Source organism: Malania oleifera, chromosome 8 (assembly GCF_029873635.1).
Source record: "Malania oleifera isolate guangnan ecotype guangnan chromosome 8, ASM2987363v1, whole genome shotgun sequence".
Taxonomy (NCBI): Eukaryota; Viridiplantae; Streptophyta; class Magnoliopsida; order Santalales; family Ximeniaceae; genus Malania; species Malania oleifera.
In genome coordinates, this window is record NC_080424.1 from 10231707 (window position 1) to 10254457 (window position 22751).

At 35.3% G+C, this 22751-nt stretch overlaps 1 protein-coding gene across 2 annotated transcripts in view; it reads left to right on the forward strand.

The window, feature by feature from the left end:
• LOC131162389 (tubulin-folding cofactor E) overlaps nucleotides 1-22751 on the forward strand; it is a 75432-nt gene that overhangs the window by 36515 nt on the left and 16166 nt on the right. For both annotated transcript variants that reach the window (XM_058118823.1, XM_058118824.1), the window contains 6 exons: nucleotides 1641-1687; nucleotides 8812-8958; nucleotides 9191-9265; nucleotides 15093-15202; nucleotides 15309-15451; nucleotides 15547-15608. In XM_058118823.1, the coding sequence (XP_057974806.1) occupies nucleotides 1641-1687; nucleotides 8812-8958; nucleotides 9191-9265; nucleotides 15093-15202; nucleotides 15309-15451; nucleotides 15547-15608 (584 nt within the window). The remainder of the gene's footprint in view (nucleotides 1-1640; nucleotides 1688-8811; nucleotides 8959-9190; nucleotides 9266-15092; nucleotides 15203-15308; nucleotides 15452-15546; nucleotides 15609-22751) is intronic.

Below are 22751 nucleotides of genomic sequence, written 5' to 3' on the forward strand. Positions count from 1 at the left end.
CGTGAGTATTAATTTGGGAAATTTTTTTCCAAATGAAGTATTATTTAATATTTTATTTTAATTTAATAATAAAACGGGAAAAAACTCCAAGGCCTAGTGTACAAATCAAATATCCCTAAGCACGATACTAGCAAGCATGTTCATGTTGAAAATCTAGGAAGATTCAAAGAGAATGAACATGGTTTTTCAATCAAGGATTTGGGTAGTGTTTCAAGGCTTACGAGGTACTTTTAGGGGCTGTTTTAGTTCGTCACAAACAAAGAATTGAAACAAGCTTACCAAAAGGTTTGGGATGACAAACACCAAGACACATGAGTACTCGATCGTACCACGAACAAGCTTGTTGATCCTTAGGAGTGAGGAAGGTTGTGGCTGTGAGCTATGAAAGACGAGTGGGCGTGTAGTGTTGATGATGACGTTGATGTTGTCGTGGTCTCTCACCACCCAATCTCCGGGGAGACGGAATGTAGCCTCACACTACTCACTCACAATGAGAAGAACTAGATTCACAAGTTTAAGAAAAGGCTTCCTTTTTAATTGATAATGCAAAGATGCCTTTTACAATACAAGTGATGGCATATTTATAGTCTTACATGAGCATGCACATGACTTGCATATGGCTTCTTAAGAGATTAAAGAAAATACAAAAGAAAAATAAAACATTTAAAACATAGGTAATGAGGTTCCTAGGAAATAATTTCTCATAGGAAACAGATGCCTAGGAACTAGAATAATTATGATAGTGGAGTCTAGGAACTTAAAATGAAATAAATGCTTCTTAAAACAAGACTCTTTGACTTGCAAATTGTCATCCTCTTTCCAAGCTAGCTTCCAAGAGAAGTTTCAATTGCTGCAAATAAAGTTCACATCCAATGGTGGACTGCGGGTGGTCGTCCATGTGTCACAATATCCGCAAAAGATACCCGAGGTGTATGTTGATCCCCATCAACAAGGTATCCTTCAAGATAAAGAACAAAATTATGAAGTTGTATTCTTCCAATATTGTTTGAATTATTCACTGAAATTCTCCCAATAGCACCTGAATAAGAAACTCAAGTAGACTAAGAGGGTGGCTGATCCAAAAATAAAGCTAAAGGTGTAAATAGATCCTGAAAAAGTATTATAATTTCTCCTTGCCTGCAACACCCAAACAATAAAAAAACAAGCACCATGCCGCAAAACCTTTCCCTTATTATTCCGGCCAAATCCCGTACAATTTGGTATTAAAAAAAAATAATCCATGGCTGGTGAAACCCATGACTACCAAAAAATGTAAGCAGCTTAGACCATAACAACCTTGCACTTCAACAATACAGAAAAATATGAGCATTAGTTTTTTCTGAAGACTTGCACAAACCATGCGCATCGGAACCGATGGTAGGCAAATTCTGGATGTTGTTTTGGTGATTAATGAGGTTGATAAGTATGAGGAAGGGGTATGGCCTTTTTTAAAATTTTTAAGTTTTTAATAAACAAAAAGTTATATTAGAAAAGGAGAATATACTGAAGGGAGAATGAGGCATCTTCCATACAAACCTGATCGCCTAACTGTGCCAGTTGTAGTCAAGTATCTTCTTACTAGATTATTTGATGGATTTACACTTTTCATTTCTATTAAAACCTTCATGCTTTTATTGCAGATCTAAAGGAGCTCGATTTAACTGGAAATTTGCTTTCAGAATGGAAAGTATGTTTATTTTGTGGCAATCCATATAAATCCAGTCTTCGCTCTAGAAAAAGGCTGTATTTCATGTATTATAGAAAGCCCCTTATTGTTACAGTTCACAAAATTTTGTAATTTTTTATTTATTGATTCGACTATGCATTACTGTTATTATTTCCATGGTGGTTGTTCATATGGACATTGCTCTGATTTTTCTGGATGTTTAGCTTGAGTTTTGGAAGAAAGTAATTGTGTTGGCCTTTCTGTTTTCTCCTTATTCTGCATTCCCACGATTATCCTCCATTATTCTGTTCCCTTTTCTTCTCAAAAGAACCATTTGGAAGTCAAGAAATAGAATATCATCTGGTCATTACCATGCTTCCTAGACTCTTTTAAAGAAGTATATTTATATACAGAAGAAACACTATTTTGCTGTTGGAAAATTGAAGATTAAACAGTTTCTCATGTTTTTGTGCACTAATACATGATGCATGATGCATTTATGATGGTCTGGGGCTTTACAAAATTTCTTCCCATGTTGAATACCATCATTTTTATGACCTTTTCAAGGGATGACATTGATTGCATTCACAGTTTATTGCTAGAGCGTTCAAATATACATGAAGTCAACATTAATAGTTGATGGGGATTTGGGAGATTGACTGGAACGGTGGACTGAAAAAACTTGCATGGAACTTGCCACTTTGTTTAAAAGACCATTTTTTTTTTTAATCAGTAAAAAAAAGGTATGCATTAAAAGGGCATCAAGGGGATGCCAAACCGTAGTACAAGAAATCAATCACCTTATAGGGTGTCACAAAAATCGAACATTGCATTGAACTCATTGGCAACAAGTCCACTATACCAACTAGTAGCTGCTGTAAACCACTGCTCTTTGCTGAACTGATGCGTTGAAATTGAATTTTTGAAGACCCTTCTGTTCCTTTCTTTCCAAGCACATCGAAAAATTGCAAGAGGAATGAGAGAGAACTCTTCTCCTTTATTGTCTGGATCCCTCTACAGGCCCAGAGTTCCCCTCCCAAAAATCTAGTGGTAACCTTTGTCCGATAAGAGACAAAACCACATTCCAAAGATTTCTAGTCCAGGGGCAGTGAGAAGGGTATGGTCAACTGATTCAGCCTTAACTATACAAAGGGCGTATCTGTTGGTGATGGAGAATCCCATTCTCTGCAAGTTGTCCAGGTCAAGATCTTACCATAAGCTGCTTTCCAGGTAAAAAAGCAACCTTTTTGGGGCAGCTGTCTTCCATAATTGAGACCAACGGGAGCGGATGTTGATTAATTCCTGGATAAAATGTTTATTGTAAAAGGATCTGATAGTGAAGACCTCCTTCTTGTCCAAGGACCAAACAAGGAGGTCATGAGTGTTTTGAAGCTCGATTTTGTAAAGATGACTCTAGAAATCAGTGAGCTGGTGAAGTTCCCAGTCTTCTGCATTTCTATGAAATGAGATATTCCATAAAAATTCTTGTAATGATGCTTGAATGTGCTGATTAATGCAAGCATCTTTATCACAAGCTATGTTGTATATGGCTGGAAATAAGACACTGAGGGCCTCCAGATAAATCCACAAATCATGCCAAAAATAAATGTCTGAATCCCCCACCAGAAATCTAATAAAGGAGAAGTCGTTGTTCCAACCTTTCCTAATGTATTTCCTAATTTTCCTCACCCCTGCGGCCTGCGCCATATTGCCCTCTGCTAGCCTGGGAGGTCCACCCATTGTGCTCAAGCCCCCATATTTCATAGCAACAATTTTCTGCCAAAAGTGATCCTTCTCAGTCATGAATCTCCAAAGTCATTTCACAAGAAGGGCTTTATTGAAAATGCGAAGGGACTTTAAACCCAAGTCTCCTGAACTGAATGACTGTTTCACCTGGCCCAATTTGATGAGGTGGAATATGAATTCTGCCCTCAAGTTCCCCCAAAAGAACCTCCTTTAAATCCTTCCAGTCTTTTGGCAACAGAAATCGAGAGGGGGAGGATAGATGAAATAAATCGGAAGGTTTGTCAAGGTGCTTTTAATAAGAGTGAGTCTCCCTCCTTTTGTCAAGATGTTCCTTTTCCATCTTGCTTGCCTTTTCTCAAACTTCTCAATGATGGGGTCCCAAATTCTTTTATCTTTAAATTTGGCTCCTAGAGTTAACCTGAGGTAACTGATAGGGAAGGATCCAAATTTACACCCCAAGAGACTTGCAAGGAGAGATCCTCCTGAACTGTCATCGATCAGAATGATTTCACTTTTCTGAGAAATCCTCCTGAACTGTCATCATTTGGAATGATTTCACTTTTTCTGATATTTTCAAATCTGAGACGACCTTGAAAGCAATTAAGATGCAACGCAGATTGAGAATATAAAAGGGTCATCCTCACAGAAAATGATGGTGTCATCTGCGAATAAAAGGTGAGATACCTTCAAAGATCTTCTGTTACTGCATACCATCAAAGATCTTCTGTTACTGCTGACTCTGAGGCTTTTGAGGAGTCCTCCGTCAGTGGCTTTTTCCAACATGAGTCTTAGCACCTCCATCACCACAATGAAAAGGTAGGGAGGCAAAGGATCGCCTTGTCTCAAGCCTCTGGAGGAGCCAAAGAAGTCAGAGGGGCACCCATTTATGAGCACTGAGAAGCTTGGAATACTTAATGCAGTGGGTGATCCAACTTCACCATCGCCCCCTGAAACCCATCTTTCTAAGAAGATAAAGAAAAAAGTTCTAGTTGACATGATCAAAAGTTTTCTCCATATCAAGCTTACACACCACATTGCTTCTCCTTCCTCTCTAATGGGAATCCACCACCTCGTTAGAGATGAGGGCTGCATCCATGATCTATTTTCCGGCTACAAAGGCATGTTTGTGCTGCCCAATAGCTTCTAGGGTGGCTCTTTTGATCCTTTTAGCAATGACTTTAGCAAGAATCTTATACATACCCACCACTAGGCTGATTGGACGAAAGTCCTTGATGTTAAAAGCCCCAGATTTCTTTGAAATTGAAGTAAGAAATTTGGCGTAAATGTTATGCATGAGTCTACCCTCTAAAGAAGTCCTTAAAAGTGTTGATGAGGTCCTGTTTGAGAATGTCCCAATTAGATTGAGAAAAGGATCAGGACAAACCAATAGGACCGGGGTGCTTTGTCACCATTGCAATCTCTGATGGCTTGGAGGATTTCAGCTTCTTTGAAGGGTCTCTCAAGCCACTCTGCAGTAGCGGGGCTAAGCAATTTGAAATTAATTCCATCCATGACAGGCCTCCAAATTAAAATTAAGGTATTTCTTTAGCGGTTTTAAGATGAGGCAGCTCATATTGTTAGGCAAGTGCCCAAAACTGAAATTTATATGAGATCATTGGAAAATGAGACATGTTGTACGAGATAGAATTTCTTTTGATAAGAAAGGTAACAGTAGGGAGCATATTTTGTGAGGCAACTACCCACCAAATGTTATCATTGAATGCATGTTTGGCTCACAATCTTGGGAACCATTCTTCAAATGGGAGGAGCCATTTGAGCAGTACTGTTTTAGGCATTTTTCAAACATTTGTGCTTGGAGGGCAGACCGAGGACTTATGGGGGTGGGGGGATTAAATTTAATGAAATATATAATGTCTGATAATTCCTTTATTCCATAGCTTAAGTTTTTAGGTTGTGGTCCAACAACAATGCATTTCAGGCCTTAACACTCCTGCACTCATGCAGCTCAATTTCATGTGTAGAGATAACAAACCTAAAATAAACCTGGGGAAACAAGAACCCAGGACCTTCTAGCAACCATGACTCTGATATACATGCACACACTCACACGCATATCTTACTCTACATGCACCCGCACCCCCCCCCCCCCCCCCCCCACATCGACAGAGGTCGTGGCAGAACCAGGATTTATAAGCAGGGGTCAAGATTAAATTTGATTAACAAAATTGTAAGGTCCATAGTTTATACTTTCTCACATTCTGTTACAATTTATTGAGTTAGGCTGTTCTTTGGAGTAAGGCATGTAATTTTTACATTAAAAAGATTTTATTTTTAATATTCATATATTAAAAATAAATGTGATTATAGTTGGTAAATTTTCTTGAATATTTAGTAATTCTAAATTTTCTACTTACATGTTCAGGTTTTTCTTTTTCCAACATTTTAGAGACATTATAATAATTGCATATGAACAAATTGCTTAAGTAGTATTTTACTGAACAAAATTTGACCATACGATAGAACTGTAAGAAATAGAAAAATGAATCCAGAATCAATTTTCATATTTAAAGAAAGACTAAACAATGTCTTGTGCTGGAATTCTGGGATTCAGCAACATAATGGGCATAAGTACAGGGGAAATTTTTTTAGCGCTGGAATTCTGGGATTCAACAACATAATGGGCATAAATACAGGGTAATATTCTTTCAATGCTGGAATTCTGGTTATCATCAAAGTAACGAGTGTAATTACAGGGGAAGATTTATTTCGGGGCAAGTCTGGTTTGGTTAGAGGGAACAAAGTTATTTAATGGACCAACAGGAATAACTAATGGGCTAAGTCTTGGAAATTTGGTGTCCAAAAACATCACCCTTTTAGCTCAATGGTTTTGGCGTTTTCCCTTGGAAGATCACCCCCTATGACATAAAGTGATTGGAAGCAAGTATGGGGTGGATGAGAATGTGTGGGGTACCAATAGTTTGAGATGTTCATCGTAGAGCCCTTGGAGATAAGTTTCTAAAATTTATTCCTTGTTTACACCTCACATTAATTTTGTGGTGGGAATGGGTTCTTGGATTTGATTGTGGAAAGATCCGTGGTTGGGAATGATATTCTAGCCATGTCTTTTCCATGTCTCTTTCATTTGAGTTCAAGGCAGGATAGTATGATTTCCTTCTTTGTGGTTGATTCAGGTAGCCCTTTTAGTTATTGTAATTTTCATTTCAGAAGACCTCTTAATGATAGAGAAATGTTGGAATTATCATCCTCGTTATCATTATTGAACAACTGTAATCTTTCTTTAGATAGGGATACTTGGTCTTGTGGTTTGAATCATTCGAGGCTTTACACTTGTAAATCTTTTTTGAGTTTTTGACCTTTTCTAATACCTGTTTTCCCCCTATATTCTTCTAGTTGGAAGGCAAAGGCTCCTGCAAAAAATTATGGCTTTCATATGGCTGATTGTGCTTAATAAAATCAATGCTAAAAACCTGTTGCAGGCTAGGAAACCTTTGAAGGCCTCATCTCCAGATGTCTTTGTGTTATGCTATTTGAATTTTGAAATGGCACCTCATTTAGTTTTACACTGACTATGCCTGTAGAATTTGGAATAATATATTTGGTGTGATGGGAGAATCTTGGGTCTGTCCAGTGTTGGTGGAGGAATTGTTGTCCGTTTCATTTGAGGGGTTTAGTAGAAGGAAGGAGAGGAAGACACTATGGAAGTGTGGTATTTTTGCCGTGCTGTGGGGATTATGATTGGAGCGTAATGCAAGTATTTTTTCAGGAAGAAAATTGAACTGGCAGCTGGTTTGGGAAAGGATTCATTACATAGATTCTTTATGGTGTGTTTGGTTCGGATGCTTTAATGGAGTTGTTTTTCGACTATTCAGTGAGACTGGAGGAATCTTTTGCTCTGAATTTTTATGTTTTTTTTTCCCAGTTTTTGTTTTATTAGTTTTTTTTTTTCTATTTTTTTCTAGTACTTTGAGAGACAAAGTCTTTTCGCCTTTTGTAAATTCTCCTCTTATCAATTAAATATTTTCTTTTGCTATCTATAAATAAATAAATGATAATAGGGCTCCAGGCAGGTGCTAACCCAAAAATACAATCAAGAAATAAGACTACAGAGCAAGGTATAGACAAAAGTTTCCTAAGCCCTGAGCTCCAAATCAAAATGAGGTATGCATGATGGTATTTTTAGATTCTGTATGCGCATTTCGACACCATCAAAAGCTGTTCTATTCCTCTACCTTAATGCTCTACAGGACACAGAGGGGAATGATATTCTTCTCCTTCTTTTCCCATCAACCCCTTTTACAACTTCTAGCTAGAAAAGTCCTTTTAAACTCTTGGGCATCACCTATAGCACTCTGAACCAATGTAATATTAAATTCTGTATTTTCCAAACAGCGTGGCAGTGAATTGAGGTGGTGAGCTTTCCTCATTACTGTTGCACATGAGGCACCACCCACCTGCACAATGTGCTCTTGCAAAAATTTTCGCTGATAAGGAGAGCTTATCAATAAGCCTTCCACCAGGGGAAAAAGAAAAAAAAAAGAAAAGGAAAAAAGACAAAGCAAGACTATTTCTTAGGACCTCTGGTTTTCCAAATGGCATTCCAGGGTAAAATTCCATGATGGTTGTTAGCATTTGAGGCACAGTAGTTCTTACTGAAAAATTAGAGGCTTTCCTCCATCCTTTGAACTGAACCTCTCTATTAACAATTGATTCTGGAGCTGTACAATAAGGCCTGCAGATTTTAAATCTCTTCAACTTCCCAATACTATGCTTCCATTGAACCCCATTTTTTCTGCATTTGGTTTTTGTTGTTTAATGCAGGCTGCTTTGTCATCTTCATTTTATGTTTTTTTTTTTTTTTAAATTTCTTCTTTCTCTTGATATAATTCGTTGTTTTTCTAAAGGATTTTAATGAAGGTATTTTCCTACTTCAATGAACCGTGACAGTCTAGATTGCTCACAATTCTATCTTCCATTGGTGCACAAAGCACATTGAGGTTTGCTATTTTATTTTTTCAGCATCTTCAGCTGCACCATTTTTCTTTACCCCTTCTCTTTCTCTCTCTCTCTCTCTCTCTCTCTCTCTCTCTCTCTCGCTGATTTCTTCACAAATTTTTTTTTTCTTGTTTCCTCTTTTTACTCTGCAAACTCCTGGTGCTCTCTATGCTCATATCATGAGTTTGAATGGAGTGTGAATTTTTGTTTGCGTTTATGTGCTGTAAATAAGTGTATCTTTTTGTAATTATTATCCCCTGTTGGGGGCATTTTTTGTTTTTTGGGATGTTTATGTTGTGTTGTTGAACAGTTATGCATTTATTTCACTCTTAATGTAATGAATAGAGAATACCTTGTTTCTATGCACTGTGTTGCTATTTTCATTTGAAATTTTTTCCCTAATGTGCCTTGGTGTTTCTTTGCAGGATATCGGCACCATTTGTGAAGAGTTACCAGAACTTTCAGTTCTCAATCTATCTAACAATGCAATGGCACGTGATATAACTGGGCTCCCGCCATTGAAGAATATCCACATTTTAGTTCTAAACAATATGGGCATAAATTGGATGCGGGTTGGTGTAATGTTATTTTTGTTTGTTTGCTTCCATTTTTTTCCCATTTTTTCTTTCATTCTATGCAATTTTCTTAAATTTCACTCAATCACTATAAGAGATAATGGATGCAGGTGTGGCTGCAATAACGGCCTATATGTTATTGTGCCTGTGCCCCCCACCCCCCAATTAATTTTTCTTAAATTTCACCTGCTTAGTGCTTGCTGAAGAAATATTATTTTTGTTTTGTAAGGTTGAAATCCTTAAGCTGTCGTTGCCACTTATTGAAGAGCTGCATCTGATGGGCAATAAAATTAGTACAATTACAGTATGTTATTTCCCTTTTCATAGCTCTGTTAAATCTTAATCTTAATTTATTGCCCAATTTCAACATGCTTGATGAATGTTTATATAGTTCTGTAATTGTTATTAATTACTATGTTCATGAAGCACTCAAGCATTCTTTTTATTATTTTTTTCTTTTGATTTTTTTAAATAGGTCATGGTGAATGTTGATAACATGAAAAAGTAGTACACAAAATATACAATAGTGAAGAAGTATACTAAAAGCTCATTCAATATATTATGAAGAAGCAATTTTATATGACTTGGGCATCATTCAATAGATTCCGAAGCTCTGTAGAAATCTTGATCACATAAACCAGGTCATAGGAAATGCATGAGGGTCTGAATTTTTCTTTTGAACCTCTGTGTGCCTTTTAAATTCTAGTCCATGAGAAAAATTGTTCTATGTTGTCTCATAAAAATAAATAAATAGATAAATAAAGAGGTATTCTATTAAGACAGGATTTTGGCCTCTTAGTTTGGTGACGTGTATGAGATTTAAGATTCTTACAAGGATCCTTACTGATATGCAGAATGAAGAGTTGGGTGAGAGTATCAATTGGAGTGCTTTACTGAAGCCAAATCTTAGATGTTTCTTGGTGGTAATGAGATTGTGGAGGTTGTTATTAAAGAAAAGCGCAGTGTTTACACTGGATTTTGAGAAATTGTATTGTTGTGAGTTGGGATTTTCCTGTTGAGGTTGAGGTTTTGGTTAGGAAGAATTTTGGTTTGAGATGGCGATGTATTAGGGTAATCATCATGTTTTTTTGTTATCTTGATTTATGAATGGAGACCTAAAGCTTAGATTTCACTTTTTAACTTTTGTCAGATGTCTCCTTTATTTAATCTAATTGTCGATCTTCTTATTGGAATTAATTATTGGGCTGTTGATTGGGGTATTGTGCATTAAATAGATGGTGTTGATTAGGTTGGAGTCTCTCATTTGTAATCTTCAAAGGTTGGGTTCTGTTTTGAGAACTAGCATGTTTAAAAGTGGTTTAGGTGCAAGCTAATTTGAACCCTGAAATAGAATTGCTTCTTTACACCTTGGTGTGTGGTTCTTGCTTGGCACTTATTAGGGTTCCGTTGGCGATAATGCTTGATTAGTATCTTTCAAAGATTTTGTCGTTTCTAAAATTTTTGACTTTGATAGGTGAGATATGTTTATTTCCTCCCACTTGCTAGCTGTATTATGTTGATCTTGGCTTCTTTTCTCCCATATTCCCCTTTATTTATTTATTTATTTATTTCTTATAGAAAAACAAATTTTCATTCATAGGTGAAGAATTTAAAAGAGGAGAATAAGACATCTCCTGAGAAAATTCTGGAACAAACAGGATGGTAAAAAATAAAAAACAGTGAAGGAAAAAAGGAAAAATGAAGCCAACATATTCCTCCAATCTCACTGGAAATCTGGAAAGCGAACTCCCCTAAAACTCCAAACCCAACTCACCACAAAGAAGGGATATAATGAATTTTTTTCCCAAACCAGCAGCCAATTCAACTTTTCCCCTGAAGGTTCGTGCATTATGCTCCAGCCATAACCCCCATGATACTGGAAAGATTCCACATTTCCATACTGCTGCCCTATCCTTCCTCCTCTGAAAATCTGCTAATGAATTAGCTAACAATTCCTCCACTGATATAGGACAAATCCAACTCCACCCAAAACACCAAATAACTTGTTCTAGATCCTCTGAGCAAAATCACAATGCAAAAAAAGATGACATGCTGTTTTAGAATTCTTATAATGGAGCACAAAAACATGCGGAGAAAGAGCCTTCAATGGTCTTTTGATCCGCAACAAGTTATTGGTATTGATCTTATTAAGCACCAATGTTATGTAGAATGTGGAAGGGGAATGGGATCATGGTATGGTACATGCTCTAAAATGGGAAAAGTTAGGGGTATAGTCAAATAGATGTGTCGGTGAAACACTTGTATATTTTGGAGAGGATGTTGAGGCGTTTCTGAAATGCAGAAGAGATTTTCTTGTGTGGAATAGTTTACTAATGATAAAAATTTGACTTAATATGAGAAGATCCCACTTCATTTTTTGGATATCCTGGGAAACTTGGGGTGGCCACGGCCCTTCAGGCCCTTACCTCCTTGCCAAAACCCAAGAGGGAACTGGGTGCACCCTCAAAAGCCAGCCCCCAGGCAAGTCAAGGAGAAGAAGATTCTGCATTTTTAACTAATAAAATATTAGGTTATGTGAAAAACATTAAATTAAAAATTTGGATCGATAGATTTAGTGTTCCAGAATGAAAATGTACCATTAAATTAATAAGTGAGGGGTTTTCTAATAAAGTTAGGAGGTGCCGCCCTCTTTTACCCAAAAAAAAAAAAAAAGTACCACGTTTTGAAACATTCGTATCAATATGTGGTTTGCTAGGGTGTTAGCATTCTCTAGTAACTTAAGCACAACCAACCGAATAAAATCCTTCATTTTATGGGGTAATTTGGCCTTTCAAATAAAGGCATCAAATTTGTATCACTTCTTCAAAATCCAATATTTTGGAGGGGCTATAAATCAATTGATTAAACTGCACTCAAGACAGATGCTACAATTCAGCTACAAGCTCCTCTAAACATTTGTAACTGAGACCAAAAAGTATTTAATAAAACGAAAACAGGCAATATGAGGAATGAAAACAAAATCTGTGTCCTCACAAGAAAAAAAAAAAAAAAGCCAAAAAAAAGAACCCCATAAATTGGATTGGATTGTTATTGTATAAAACATGGATTTAGAATTCTCAATAAAATGACAGAAAAAGATGTGGAATATTAGACATGCCAGGAAAGCATAGTAAATACACGCTAGAATTTTAAGTGGCCATAAATTGTAGTCTGATGCTCATATAACTATTTTTTAGTGTTTGAGTTATTGAAGAAATAATTCAGTGGAAAAGCCATCTATTTAAATAACCTATAACGTAGCTAAAGTAAATATTTTATTTTCAGTTGCTAACCATTATTTCTGGAGGCCATAAATTGCTACAAACTGCCATAAATATATGTTTATCTCTGAAACTTTTTTTTTTTTCGGTTTATTTTATATACTTTTTTTTTTCTTATGGCTACGGATTATATAAATTCTTGAATGGTTCAAAAAGGACAGATGCAAAATATTTGAATGAATAATAATAATGCTTTGAAGGCAATTATACTACTCCAGTCCTATCTATTCTTAAAAATAAGTAGATATTCCATTGATTTATGTAAGCATAAATGTCATAACTTCTATTAACTTCAAAACTATTTCTGTTAAGGTATTGAACTGCTTGCCAGGAAAATTTTTCTAAGATGTCTTTGAGTTGATTGCTGGGAGCATCAATGCTTGGTTCTATTGATGAATTAATTTGTCATTTATTATGAAAAGATTCTTTCCCTGTATTCAAGGGATTGGATTTGAGGACTTAAAATTTAACTGTGTGAATTTAAACACCATACAAACTGAGAAAATTTCAAAAATTTACACAAATTCAAATTCAAGTTCTAAAATTCATGCTGCCAACACACGATCTTCGAGTGACAGAGCAGCAGTTTCTCAACCCATTTCAAGGAGAGGATTTTACTTGGTCATCAGTTTTCCAGCAAACTGGCACCATCACAATCCCATCAAACACATACATAATAAAAACAAAAGGAAAACCCGCATAATGCAAAACAAGAAAGAAAGAAAGAAAGAAATGGAGATTCAAGTAAAATTTGTGAACAACTTCGTGCTTAATTTAGAAATAAACACCTGCTATTGCAGCTGCATGAGTTCAAGTGCTAGACAGAAGTACTTTTTTTTTTTTTTTGTTTACCAGTAGCACCTATAAGTACACGTTTCTTTGAAACATGCTGCCCAGTATTCCTGACCATCATTGGTTAAAATTGTTAAAATGGCCAAGGTTCAAATACTCATTCTCCCACAAAGCTTGCAATCCAAACACATTACTCTGACCATCAATCCCAGCATGGGAAGCATGGACTTACTAAATTAAGATTGGTGTCAAATCAGTTAAATCATGTTTACTGGAAGGCGATCAATTTCATGAAAATACAATTCTATACTCCACCCGACCTCCCAACTTCATTGCAGTTCCACACACACGCATGCAAAATGTACACAACTATACCAGAGCATGCACCTTAAGATTAGTATAAACACGGTACAGCTATAAAATCATACGCATGTAGATTGATCCTGGCATCAATTCAAAAAGACATATATACACGAACTGGAAAGAATTAATGATGCTACAACTTGTATTCTCCATTGATTGGATTATTTGGATAACATGGTTAGCAGCTACCTGATCTGTTCTTTTGTATTACCAAAAATGGGAAGAAGATACTTCTGCACAATTTTGATGACAAAATCACACAGTTTAAACGGTAATAGAAACCCTAATAGCAATAGGAGAGAAAAGAGGGGGAAGAAAAAGGATAAAAAGAAGAGGACAAAGATGATGAAGAATCTGTATCTGGAGGTAGATGCAGTTTCAACTTTGAAAGAGAGCTGTCAGATCAGGAAATGCAGCTTCAAGAATCAGGGTGTATTGATCTCTAAGATTCTTCAATTTCAGGATTGGGAAATGCGGCTTCAGGTATGGGAGCAACTTCAAAGGGAGGGAGGAGGCGGTTTGGGCATCGCGTTGAGAAGGATTTGAGATCGAAATGGGATTCAAATACCTGGGTAAAAAGGAATTTGAAATGCATGGGTTTGGGCCATTGAAATCCACTCTGATTTTTACTCAAATTCAAATACATTCTCCCAAGTGTCATTCCGAACGATGTTTTTGTATTTCAAAATAGTACCAAATTCACATTCCCAAATAGTACATTAAAGAGTTTTGCTACTGAATTAATTTAGTTTAAATACGGAGCTTGAAATCAATGAGAAAAGGCCACATATGTTAAAAGAGGGATGTAATCAATGCCAATAGATTACTAATAGAAGCTATGAGAAGATTATGTTATAGGAAACCTATCCATGAATATGAGCAACTGCCATTATTTTTTGAAATATTGTTGGGTCTATTAAAAGAATGATTTGATGACCTGGGTTCATATATTGAACTGCCAACAAATAAAAGATTGACTCCTATATCTTTTTGCATTGTTTGCTTCCTTGGCTTCAAATTTGGAACAGCTGTACTAGATTCAATGTTTTAAAAGGCGAGGCGTTTTAACCCTTAAAAGGCGAGGTGTAAGCCTTTTAAGAATTTATTTTTAAGATTACAAAAATGTAAATAAATTTTATATAGTTTAAAATAAATAAAAATTAAGAAAATCGCAAATAAAATGTAAGAAAGAAAAATTATATGTACTTTGCAAACTACTTGGTGACCGTTCAAAAATTGCTAACTTGAATACATGGCATAAATCGTGACAAGAGATAGCTATACTATCACAAAGTTCAAATTATTTTCATGATCTAAGATACAACTCTTTGTTATTTTGGAAAGATGTTCGAGAATTCTTGGAATCAACTCATATTATTATGAGATTCCTTTTATACAAACATGTAGTTAAAATTTTTTAACCAATTTTTACTTGAGAATCACTCAACCAAAATGCATGAGCCTCAACTAAAAAGGTGCAAAAGGCATGCCTTTTGTAAAAAAATGTGTTAGCCACAACATATAATGCGTTAGCCTTTTTGGAATTTGGTATTTTAGATTGAGCCTCAAAGTGTTTTAGGCATGTTGTGCCTTGAGGCAAGCCTTAAGGTGAGCCTCGATTAAGCCTATTAAAACACTGACTGGATTAGATATCTTTTGTTTTATTTTCTCTAACTAACTCTTTTCATTCTCCAGCCTACATCATGCGGGATCATTCAAGGATTTGATTTTCTGAGGCTTTTAAATTTGGAAGATAATTGTATAGCTGAATGGGATGAAATCTTGAAACTTTCTCAGTTACCAAGGTATAGAAAGACGGATTTTCTTGATTTTTAGTAACTCTACATGTAGAGGTATTTTGTGTAAATTTCAAACTTCTTAGAACTCTTCTGATATGCTTCCTGAATGCAGCTTGGAGCAGCTTCATTTGAACAAGAACAATTTGAACTGTGTCCATTATCCTGATAATGGCATGTTACATAAATACCTTAAAGGATGTGATTCTTCCGAGAATTGCAGCAGGTCTTTCCAGAGTCTTCGTTGTCTTCTTCTTGGTAATTTGTTTTAACTCTTCTGAGGAGTAATTCTCTCTTGCTTTCGGCCATCTTATGAATTTTCCTATTGGGTTTGTTTCCATTTTGTGTTGTAGGAGGTAACAAGATTGAGGATCTGGCCTCTATTGACTCACTAAATTCTTTCCCAAAGTTAGTGGTAAGGTCTTGTAATGAGAAAATTTTCTTTTGTTGATTATTGGATTGGTTGTAAATACCATGCTGCAGTGGTGCAACTTGAATTATTGTCTTTTGATCATGAAGTTTTGCACATGGATGATATGCTAACAATTATTATTTACAATTTGCTCAATGTGTAGTTATTTTTTATAATTATTGCTAAATGTATTTCAATTTTAATAAAAAATGGCATGTTTTTTTAATTTTTTAATCTTAAAAATGCATTTTTGTCTGTTGTGGGGTAGAGCAGTGTCCTTGGCATCTTTCTGGGCCCATTCCTTTGGGTTTTTTGGGGTGTGCTGCTGTTGGATTTGGTTAGAGATTGGAAGGCAGCATTATTGTTATTTTCTGGCTGTTCTATTTTGATCTTTGGAGCTCTATTGTACTTTCTGCAGGAGGATCTTTTTTGATAAAAAAAAAAAAGAAGAATATATAAATAGAGAATGTAAAAGACTGGAGAATAAGAAATCCTTCTAAAAGGAACAGAAGAACAAAAATAGACAAAAAAAAAAAAAAAATCAATACGAAACAGCGCATAAATTATGCTGAACATCCTGAAAAGACAAACCCTTGATTAGCCAGCAGAAATGGTCCATAATGAAGTCAAACTGAATCTCACCCCAAACCAGAGACCGAGAATTCTTCTTACTCTTGAAAATACAGCTGTTCTTTCCAACCAAACACCCCGCAATGCAGCATACAACACACATTTCCAAAGGGTTAATCTGTCTTTACTCCTGATACCTGAAAAAGAAATTGCCACTCTATCCATCCTCCACCCAGACAAACTCAACTTTCCTCAACACCATAGATTCGCTTCCAAATCCTCTAGGAGAAAGAATAATTCAAAAACAAATGGGAGGCAGACTCAGAAAACTGTCCAAATAAAGAACACACATTCAGGGATAAAGCCTTAAAAGGCTCCTACTCTGCAACAGATTGTTAGTCTTAAGACTCTTAACTATATTAAGAACAACCAACCAAATAGAAACCTTAATTTTAGAGGGAACTTTGGCCTTAAAAACAGTAAGATATATAGAAAAAGACATTCTCCTAGATTAAAGAAATCGAAGAAAGATTAAAAAGAAAATTTCCTTGAGGACTTCAAACCCCCCCCCCCCCCCTTCTCCTAATTGGAAGGATAGCTACCCTCCAATAACATCAACATTGTAGCAATCTCAACTGCATCTCTGTCTTTCATAGCTCTATGGAAATGGAAATCCCAATAAAAATTCTCCACATTAAAAATCAAAAAGGAAGAAACAAACCCACCATGTAGCAAAGACAGGCGATATGAATGAAGGATGGACACAGAAAGAATGGAGTCGCCCAACCATGGATCCTCCCAGAAAATGAATGAGAAGCACATTACCCACCCAAAATTTGGTATTAGAAATAAATTGTGAAAAAAGCTGAGTTATACATGTCCAAGGACTCTCAAAGAAAGGTCTAAGCCCCACATTAGTATCCCACCCATTAACTTGTAAACCAAAATTTCTTTTGATTACTTTATGCCAATGAAAGTTCTCCTCTAAAGGAAACCTTCATAACCTTTTATTTTCTACAAAACAATTTTTGTAGACACAAATTCCATAGACCCAGCCCTCCCTCCTTTCAGACCTACACACCACCTCCCATCTAATGAAATTCTCCTTCTCCCCTACCTCACACCAAAGGAAGCCTCTTATTATTCTCCCTATAGACATAGCAACCCCCACATGAATATTTTTAATGAGTTTCCAGAAATTGTTAAATATACGTAGCAGGTTTTGACTAAAATTTCAACTCTTCAAAAAAAAAAAAAAAAAAAAGGAAATTTCAGTTAAAATTTAATGTTGATTTTTGTTTTCAAAAATGATGGAAATTAGTAGTAACTAAAGCAGGACAATTTTTTGAATGAAACTGTAGAAATTGTTAATATACATAAAATGTGAGATTTAGAACTGAAAAAAATGCCAAATTCATCAATGACAAGCGTGTGCTATATAAGGTGCAATAACTTCATAATGTGACCATGCTAAAAATCTTCCCTTAATTTGAATGAAATTGAAAAATCACTTAAATATTGGTTGTGCAAATGCATCTAATTTATACATAAAACTGATAAAAGGTCAAAGAAAATATTGTTAATATCTAATTTTTATTTTGCATAAAATTTCAAAAATCTTAAAGCTGTAATTTGTATCCTCTTTTTTAGTATTCTTTATTTTTGAATCTCAAGTTTCAGTTTCAAGGAAATTTTTGACTAATTTCCATTGCAATTTGAGAATTGAATAAGTTTTGAATGGTTCATGAAAATTTTGATGGAGGTTTTTTAATTGTGAGACTGAAAACATCAAGGGTGATGGGAAGTGGAAATTTTGACAATTTCATAGAAATTTAAGACCATGGAGCCATACTGCTACTAACCTTGAATGGCTATTGTCGCCCTCACAGTTACAAGGGAAGGGCCCTGGGGATGGTATTAGTAGAGCCCAGGGCTTTTGGGAGCATTGAGACCTTGGTATTAGCTGTCTACCACCAGGATAAAGACAATCTTCAGTTAATTCTAAGTTCACAAACTTGTTGCCTAGGATACTTTGAGGAGAAAAACACAAGTTTGAAAAGATTTCATCTCCAAGAATAAAAACAACAAACTTATGAGAATTCATTATTTGTATTACTCAGAAGTCAGAAATCAAAATGCTCAAATCAACTTCTTGATGTTTTGGAGAGGTGCAGAGAAAGAGGGAGAGAGGGAGAGAGATAGAGAGATATAATTGTTCCTTCAAAGTTGTTCTTCAGGTGGATGATGATGGAGTGTTCTTTTGAAAAATAATATGGCTTCAAATATATGAGCTCTATAAATGAAGCCAGATTCTACTTTACAAGCTTATGGATGCGTAATCAAAGCTATGTTTTAAGAGTATTTTTGGTCAGTCAAAAAACGAAAAAATCCAGATGTGCAGACATAAGTACTTGGAAATTTTGAAAATTCATGAAAGACAAAAAAAAAAAGGTTCCCTCCCGAGGCTCTAGGGGATTCTTTGAAGCATAAACTTTTGAGGATATGTTTCTTATATTGCTTTGTTTTCTTACAAGTGAAAATGGGAATGAAAACTCTCTGAAAAAAACTATCTGACTAGTCTGCTTTCTGCATACAAGCATCTTTACCAGTATTTTGGAAAGAGTTTAGTTCGTTAGAATTTTCTTTTTTTGATTCCCGTTATTTTTTTCTTTCCAGGACTTCTTGCCTTCCTTTTGATTGTAGTTTCTCTTTCTCTCTATGCATATATATATATATATATATATATATATATATATATATATATATATTTTATCAATTGAAAAAAAAAAGAAAAAAGGAAAGAGTTTTTCGAAAAGGTTTGCTGGACATGTGGCCTGCTTCATTTTTATGTTCTTGAAAAATGAGGCAAAAAAAAAAGAAAAAGAAAAAGGGGGGCTATGCCGAGGACATCTTTCAATAATTTATGATCTAGTTGCCCCTCCAAAAGCTGCTCTTGATGTGGGCGCTAGATAAACAGTTGAGGGTTCTTATTTGGAAGTAATTTCAGATTCAAATTTCAAACGTGTATGCGTGTGAAACTTGGTATGACTAATAATTTGGTAATTTTTTCTTGTTTGAATATTTGTTAAAAATTTTAGGGGACATTTAAGCTGTATTGTTTTTTGGAAATTATTATGGTGATTAGGTGAGCAAGTTTTTTTTTCGCGGTGGTTGTGAGACTGTTATGATGGAAACGAGGTTCTATTAATGTCTTGATAAGCATTGAATGGAGGCTCAAGAATGGGAGCATCACATATGGTTGGGAGTTCTACTTCTAAGTGGAGTTGGTTCATCTCAAGATTTTGGGTTTGGTTTTTTGGTCATCAAGAGAACCAGCTTGCTTGCAACAAACAAGTTATATTAATGTTCAAAATCACTGTTGAGGAGTCGTGTTATGCTTGCTGGAATCTCTTACCAATCATTGTTCTTTTTTGTCTTTTTTCCAAAAAGTTTCCTAGAAATCAAGATCAAAATACTTCCTAAAACTAAGTTGTAGTAGGTGCTTTTTAAGTGTTTAGGGCTTCCTCTGGGTGGTGATTCTTTGTCGACTATTTGTTGTGATCAGCTGTGGCTGAAACTGATGGGAGGAGATAAGAGGGATCTCTTAATTCTTTCCCTATTAATGAAATTTCCCTTTTCTATCAGAAAAAAAAGGGATCACTTAATTAGTTGTCAGATAGTTTGCTAGTTGAAATCTGGTCAGGGATTTGTGTAATTTGGTGTCCAACACATTGCTTAATGAAAAAATGGTGTTGATTATTTCCTTTGGAACCTCTCCATTTGGCATAGAGTGATGTAGTGTAACTTTGGCCCTCTACAAAATGGGTGGGATGCTAGATATTACCGTAATGTTACTGATGCAAGTCTAATATTCTTTCTGATCTTTCCTCTATTTGGATGCAAATTGCAGAGCAATTCCTAAATATGTTGCGGAAAGCTTTGTGAGATATGTGTATGGGTTGTTTATTAATGTATTGTTTTTATCATTTTATTTTATTCGTTAAGGGTTTATCATCTTTATCACCTCTCTCATCTCCATAATGCTCCCATTGCTTCTTTTCAGACCCTTGGAGATTGTTTGCCCTGGAGTTCTCCTTCATGTTTTCAGGCATCTTAATGATAGGACGACAAAGGATCTGCCTTTTTATTGACCTTGCTGGAGCCCTTTCAACCTTCTTCTAGACATGATTCTAGACATGATAGTAGATTTTGGTATTTGGATCCTTTTTTGGTATTTGGATCCTTTTAAACTTTGTTTCCTATAAATTTTTCTACTCCCCTCTATGCTTATCTAACTCTTACCACCTTTTCCTTGAGAATTACATTTGGAAAGCTAAAATTTCATCTAACATCAAGGTCAATTTTTTCTAATATAACAGTGTTGTGTCAAACAAATGGAATTTTTATCTTAAACAAGTGCCAATTTACAGCTTGGCCAACCACCGCTTAACACAGAAATACCCTTTGGAGGTTTAGGGCCTTTCATCCAAGGAATCCCTACTTAAATTCCACAATAGCACAACCACAAAAAACACATGGTGCCAGCTATTTCACACCATAGCAATTCAACAAATGCATACACAAGCTATGCCATAGCAAGTAAAACCTCATCCTTACAAGATTAATATCTATCACATGAAAAATTTCCAGCTAAACGAAATATGCAGCTATCATAACCAAAGAATACATATATGCAGCCGTATGAAGTAATTAGAAATAACAAGCTTAAATCTTCCTTATTAAGATTCAACTCTGTGCAAGTTTCTACCGTTATTTCCTTTGAATACCCAAATCACTAGATGAGTAAATGAAAATTAAGAACACCTACTTTGATTTTATGCTTTTCCAAATTATTTTAAATTTCCTCTATATTTTCTGTACTCCTTAATTTCCCTAAATTTCTCTTACTTGCTATAGAGTTTTCTCTGCAGCTAAATGTAGAGCTTATGATACTTTATATGCTAAACTAGATACAAAAGAAGGAGAAAATGACATTTATATTTCTAGAGCTAGAGAAAGAAAATGCAAAAATTTAGATGATGTAAAATGTATAAAGGACGAGAATGATACTGCCTTAGTTAGAGAAGACATAAAAGAGAGGTGGTGAAGATACTTTGATAATTTGTTTTATAAAAACCAAAATTAAAGATTGAACTTGGAAGGGACAAATGAGAAGAAGGCTAAAAGTAGGAGATTTATTCGCAAAATTAGAGTCCTTAAAGTTAAGATGACATTAAAAAAGATGAAAAGTTGGAAATCTATAGGACCAGATAAAATACCAAATGAAATTTGGAAATGTATAGGGGATAAAGGAAATATTTGGTTAACTAATTTATTCAACACTATTATAAAAACCAAGATAATGCCGAAGAATGGAGGAAAAATATGTTAGTACCTTTATACAAAAACAAAGGCGATATTCAAAACTGTAATAACTATCGGGGAATTAAGATTATGAGCCATATGATGAAATTATGGGAAAGGGTAATTGAATATAGAATAAGGCTAGAAACAAAGATTTCAAAAAATCAATTTGGTTTTATGCCTGAAAGATCAACAACAAAAGCTATTTATCTTTTAAGAAGTTAAATGGAAAAGTTTAGGGAAAAGAAGAGGGACTTGCTTATGGTTTTATTAACCTAGAGAAAGCATATGATAGAATACCTAGGGAAGTTCTTTGGTGGGTCTTAGAAAAGAAGGAGATTTATTATAAATATGCTGAGGTCATTAAGGATATGTATGATAGAGCAGCGACTAACGTTGGGGCTGTAGGAGGGGAATCTAGAGATTTTACAATCACAATAGGTGTACATCAAGGTTATACTTTGAGTCTTTCTTTTTCTTTTAGTAATTGGTAAACTTACTAGGAATATCCAAAATGAGATCCCTTGGTGTATGTTGTTTGTAGATGATATCGTGTTAATTGATGATGGTAGGAGTGGAGTGGAATCTAAGCTAGAACTTTGAAGAGCCACATTAGAGTCTAAAGAGTTTAGGATAAGTAGGAATATGACAAAATATATGAGATGTAATTTCAGTAATGTAAGGAGTAGTAATGGAGATAACATTACACTTGATAATCAAAAGATTAATAGCACTAATAGATTTTGTTATCTTGGATCTATTATTCAAGCTGAAGGGGAAACTGAAGAAAATGTAGTACATAGAATTAAAACAGGTTGGTTAAGGTGGAGTGCGTTGGGTGTATTGTGTGATCGTAGAATGACCTTAAAATTAAAAGGAAAGTTTTATAAGACAACTATAAGGTCAGCTATGCTTTATGGGTTAGAATGTTGGGCAACTAAGAAACAACATGTACAAAAAGTAAAAGTTTCTGAAATGCGAATGTTAAGGTGGATGAGTGGTTTAACATTAAAATTAAAGTAAGAAAGCATATACGCAATAATTTAGGTATAGCCCCGGTTGAAAACAAATGAAGGTGGGGAGGGGCAGCTTAGATGGTGTGGGCATTTGAAACGCAAGCCTAATAGAGCTCCTGTGAAGAGGAGTAAGTTAGTTATTGTTTTTGGAATGAAAAGGGTCAGGGATAGGCCTAAAATAACTTGGAATGAGGTA